General features: G+C 42.5%; 1 protein-coding gene across 1 annotated transcript; it reads left to right on the plus strand.

Annotated features, from left to right (window-relative positions):
* The first annotated feature begins 3,334 nt into the window (after positions 1-3,334).
* LOC138737335 (probable G-protein coupled receptor 139) lies at positions 3,335-4,616 on the plus strand. Its single transcript, XM_069888090.1, has one exon. It carries the CDS (start codon positions 3,335-3,337, stop codon positions 4,439-4,441), a length of 1,107 nt encoding a protein of 368 aa, XP_069744191.1. The 3' UTR covers positions 4,442-4,616.
* Positions 4,617-5,340: the final 724 nt, after the last annotated feature.

Raw genomic sequence — 5,340 nt, forward strand, 5'->3', positions numbered from 1 at the left:
GTTACAAAAAAGGTTGATGAAGGGTTACAAAAAAGGCTGTGGATTTTGTCTATTTAGACTTTAGTAAAATTCCCCACAGGAGGTTAGGAAAAAAGGTGGAGCTATTAGGTATAAATAAAGAGGTAGCGAAATGGATTCAGCAAGAGAGTAGTAGTAGAAAATTGTTTGTCCAATTGGAGGCCAGTGACTATTGGAGTACCTCAGGGTTCGGTCCTCAGTCCACTATTGTTTGTTACATATATTAACGATCTGGATAAGAATTGGATTAGATAAGCAAGTTTGCGGATGATACAAAGATTGGTGGTGTTGTGGACAGTGAGGAAGATTACCGTAGATTAAAAGGTGATTTAGGAAGGCTGGAGGTGTGGGCTGAGAAATGGCTGATGGAATTTAATACAGATAAGTGTGAGGTGTTACATTTTGGAAAGGCAAATCTAAGTAGGTCATATGCATTAAATGGTGGGCTATTGAGATGTGCAGAGCAACAAAGGGATTTGGGAGTTGTGGTAAATAGTACCCTCAAGGCTGATACTCAGGTAGATGGTGTGGAGAAGAAGGCATTTGGAATGTTGGCCTTCATAAATCGGAGTATTGAATTCAAGAGTAGGGAGGTTATGATGAAATTGTACAAGGCATTGGTGAGGCCAAATTTGGAGTAATGTGTACAGTTTTGGTCACCAAATTGTAGGAAAGATATAAACAAAATAGAGAGAGTGCAGAGAAGGTTCACAAGGTTGACAGAATTTCAAGGTTTGAGTTATAGGGAAGGTTGTGCAGACTGGGGCTTTTTTCTCTGGAGCGTAGAAGATTGTGTGGGGACTTGATAGAGGTGTTTAAGGTTTTAAAAGGGACAGACAGAGTAAATGTGGATAGGCTTTTTCAATTAAAAGTGGGGGAGATTCAAACTATAGGGCATGGTTTAAGATTGAAGGGGGAAAATTAGAAGGGGAACATGAGGGGAAATTTCTTTACGCAAAGAGTGGTAGGGATGTGGAATGAGCTTCCGACAGACGTGGTTGAGGCGGGATCATTGGTTACATTTAAGGAAAGACTAGATAGTTACATGGAGAGGAGAGGACTGGAGGGGTATGGACCGGGTGCTGGTCAGTGGGACTAGGTGGGTGTGGATTTGTTATGGCATGGACTAGTAGGGCCGAACTGGCCTGTTCTGTGCTGTAAATGGTTATGTGGTTATATGGTTAAATTCATAGGCATCAGTTTGTTTCATATTAAGGGTGTTTTTGGCAGTATTACAATCTCTTTACCGATACATCATAAATTTCCTTCCAGATTTTTAACAGAAGTTTTAAGATGGGGTACTCTGCTCTTTTATTTATTTATTTGGTATTTGATTTGTAAACAAAATCTTTCATCACTCCCTCCCCCTGCTGTATAAATCTATGTTAACCCATTTTTGGTGGTTCACCTTGTCTCTGCTCCATCCTCAACATCCATTGGAGCGCTTTCATCCCTAACGTCAAAGTACTCGAGATGGCAGAGGTCGACAGCATCGAGTCCACGCTGCTGAAGATCCAGCTGCGCTGGGTGGGTCACGTCTCCAGAATGGAGGACCTTCGCCTTCCCAAGATCGTGTTATATGGCGAGCTCTCCACTGGCCACCGTGACAGAGGTGCACCAAAGAAAAGGTACAAGGACTGCCTAAAGAAATCTCTTGGTGCCTGCCACATTGACCACCGCCAGTGGGCTGATATCGCCTCAAACCGTGCATCTTGGTGCCTCACAGTTTGGCGGGCAGCAACCTCCTTTGAAGAAGACCGTAGAGCCCACCTCACTGACAAAAGGCAAAGGAGGAAAAACCCAACACCCAACCCCAACCAACCAATTTTTCCCCTGCAGCCGCTGCAACCGTGTCTGCCTGTCCCACATCGGACTTGTCAGCCACAAACGAACCTGCAGCTGACGTGGACTTTTTTTACCCCCTCCATAAATCTTCGTCCGCAGAGCCAAGCCAAAGAAAGAAAGAAAGTTGAGAGGAGCCTTGATTGGGCTGCTAACTAATATTTCCTAAAATCAGGTATTCATAGACACCCCCCCCTCCCCCAGTTTATAATCCCATGTCAATTTTTCCATGGAGATCCTGGAGACTTTGCAATTCCACAGGAAAGTTTTTATGCTGCTATTTTTTTTTATATTCATAGTAGGTAAATAGCAATGGATTGAAATAAATATTGTTATCTCAGCAACTCCTTCATTTCCATACATTTCACCCTGTCTATCAAAGTGATGGGCAGGTTTTTCCATCTGTTTAAATCGTCTTTGATACTTTTTCAAGGATAGGGGTATAGTTGAGTTTATATGTCTCCTCATGTTGTTATCCCTAGGTATTTAAAACTACCTGATTGTCATTTGGAATAACTCCCCTGTTTATAGTCTGAGTCAGTCAGGGGCATAATCCCACTTTCTTAAACTTAATCTTATATTCAGAGATTATGCCATAATCTTCCAGGGTGGCCTGTAATTTGGGCAATGACTCAGCTGCTTCCGACATGTATAATAGCACATCATCTGCAAATAGGTAGGAATTCTGTTCAGTTTGTCCCACCTTGAATCTCTTTATATTTTGGTCTTTCCTAATATATTCTGTTTAAAAAAATTCAATAACTAATTCAAACAGCCCTAGAGACTACTTCAGGGGAATGTCGATGAAATTTGGCCATTTGCTATGATCGTTCCTTGTGGTTTAGAATATAATGTTTTTTACCCAATTAATATGTTTTCCCCAGTCCAAATGTTTCCATTTCTTTCAACCGATATAGCCATTCCAATCTATTGACGGCCTTTTCTGCATCCAGAGAGACTGCTACATTGGGATCTTCTCTGAATTGTGCCAGATATATTATATTCAATGATCTTGTCAGCAGAATGTTTTTTATAAAACCTTCTTGCTCCAGATTTATTAATTTTTGGAGATATTGGCCCAATCTCTCAGCCATTGTAATCTGAATTTAATAGGAAGATGGGAAGACCTAATCTGTTTAACCTTTCCCTGTAACTCAGTTCCTGAAGTCCTTGGAACATCCAGGTAAATATTCTCTCCACTTTTTCCTATGTTATTGATATCTTTCTTATAGTTGGCTGAACAAAAATGCCCACAGTTCTCCAAATTTGGCCTCACCAAGGTCTTATACAGATTTTGCATCAAATCCCAGCAATACAGTTCTATGGTTAAAGTTTTTGAAAGCCATGCACACACCGCCGAATACATGGCTGTTTGTTATCCGTGCATCTGTTAGAGTTCCAGATAAAATACTCTGATTATTTTTATTTTAATGTCATAAAACATCCCATATTAATTTATACAGCAGAATATGTAATGATAAACGGAATTACCTTCAACACAGTGTCGTCCTTATTGGCCAGCAGCCCTTCAGCCAGGGAAAGAGAAGCCGAGTCCCTTCAAATTAATGGAGAGTCCGTGGATTTGCCTCCAGCGCTCCCGCACCCTCTGCATCGCATTTTCCGCTCACCTGTTCCCTCAATCCAGATTTTACTAATTGACACTTCATTTGCAGCCAATTTGGCAGCGATTGCGATCCTGCTTCGAGGAAAGTGCGGCCTTTCCAAGTGCATCTCTTACTACCTGGTGGCTATGGCTGTGACAGATCTAGTGGTCATAATCACGGCTGTGATATTGAACCGAACTGTGAATATGTATTTCCCATTGAGCATCCTTTCCATAACACCCGTCTGCAAGTTGATTTTCGTACTCATTTTTGCATCGAGAGATTGTTCCGTGTGGGTAACTGTAATGTTCACCTTTGACCGATATATAGCAATTTGTTGCCAAAAGCTGAAAACAGCATATTGCACTGAGAGAACGGCAGCCACTGTTATAGGAATCGTTTGCGCTGTAAGCTGCATGATGAACGTTCCGTGGTATTTTACCTTCACGTCTGCCTATGTAATTAATGGTGTACCTTGGCTCTGCGAAGGAGCGTTAGCTTTCGATATCTACCCTGCATGGGCTACATACGATTGGATCCACCGTATCCTAACCCCGTGTCTTCCGTTCTTCCTGATACTACTGTTAAACGTCCTCACGGTCAGACACATACTGGCGGCGAATAGAACTAGAAGAAGACTGTTAAAGAACAGAAACGGCGACAATCAGTCTGACCCTGAGGCGGAATGCCGCAGAAAATCTATCGTTTTACTCCTATTAATATCATGTTGTTTCATTCTATCGTGGCTGTTGATTTTTATCAAAATGATTTATCTTCGAATTGAGAAAATGCCATATTTCTCAGGTTCTAATTTCAAAGATCCACGTTTTATTCTGGAGGAGAGCGGATACATGCTTCAGCTTTTGAGTTCCTGCATCAATCCGTTCATTTATGCGGGAACTCAGAAAAAGATCAGAGAGCAATTGAAGAATGGCCTCAAATATCCACTGACTCTATTTGTTCGCTTATTTAAGTGAGGAAAACGTGAGATTTAGTTCTTCATCCCAGGATGTATGAGTGTTTTATTCAGATGTCGCCCCCGTCACCAGACGTTGTAGCTCAATGTAAGATCTTTGAGCTTTGACTTGATTGTTGCCATGTGTACACGAGCTACGAAAGACGTTCAATAATTAAATAAAATACAGAACATTATGTTACCTTCGATTAGTGTTTAGCTCAGTGAAAAGTTAAGGAAATCTGGAAATACAAAGGTGAAGATACATCACCAACGTTTCATAAGGTGTGGGGGAACATGAGGGATGCCCGGTGGGGGGGAGAGGGGTGGGCGGTGACGGTGGGAGATGATAGATGGAGGGGGCACCAGAGGAGCGAGGAGGAGACAAGGTTAGGTGGCCTTCTCTGCAATGGAGAGCCGGTCCCAGATTAGGAGTTCGCTTCACCCAGCACCTCCACCCCGTCTGCAACAACGCCGACCTCCCCGCAGCCAGTGTAGAGGTTAAAACCTTGTGTTGATTTCTAGCTGCTCGATTTCCCTTTAATGAACTTGTTATTGTAGAGATACCATAGTTACTATGATGCCATATGTCCTAATATCCAAAGGGACTGGGAGTTCGCTTTTCATTCTTGGAAGGACTATGGAAGAGACGTGACCTCTCGAGAAACTTTCCATTGAATTTATCCTCATTATTCATCTGTGGTGGTGTGAGCAGAGGAAGAAATACAGCCACCAGATTGAGGGTCCTTAACGACTGTTTTTATTCATATTCAGTGCACCCCTTTAAGGACAGGATGAGCTCAGTCACCTGGTGCATTGTGACATCATAATCGCTGCCCAAGCGCATGCTGATGACACCATTTCCCCATGGCTGTCCCGCTACGTGGCAATACATGTGGGGCTGGATTGTCATGAGGATAT

The sequence above is a fragment of the Narcine bancroftii genome, chromosome 6, assembly GCF_036971445.1.
Source record: "Narcine bancroftii isolate sNarBan1 chromosome 6, sNarBan1.hap1, whole genome shotgun sequence".
Classification (NCBI taxonomy): domain Eukaryota; kingdom Metazoa; phylum Chordata; class Chondrichthyes; order Torpediniformes; family Narcinidae; genus Narcine; species Narcine bancroftii.

What these genes read in the sequence shown, in the direction of transcription:
- LOC138737335 (XM_069888090.1), top strand. Translation starts at nt 3,335, where the DNA reads ATGATAAACGGAATTACCTTCAACACAGTGTCGTCCTTATTGGCCAGC.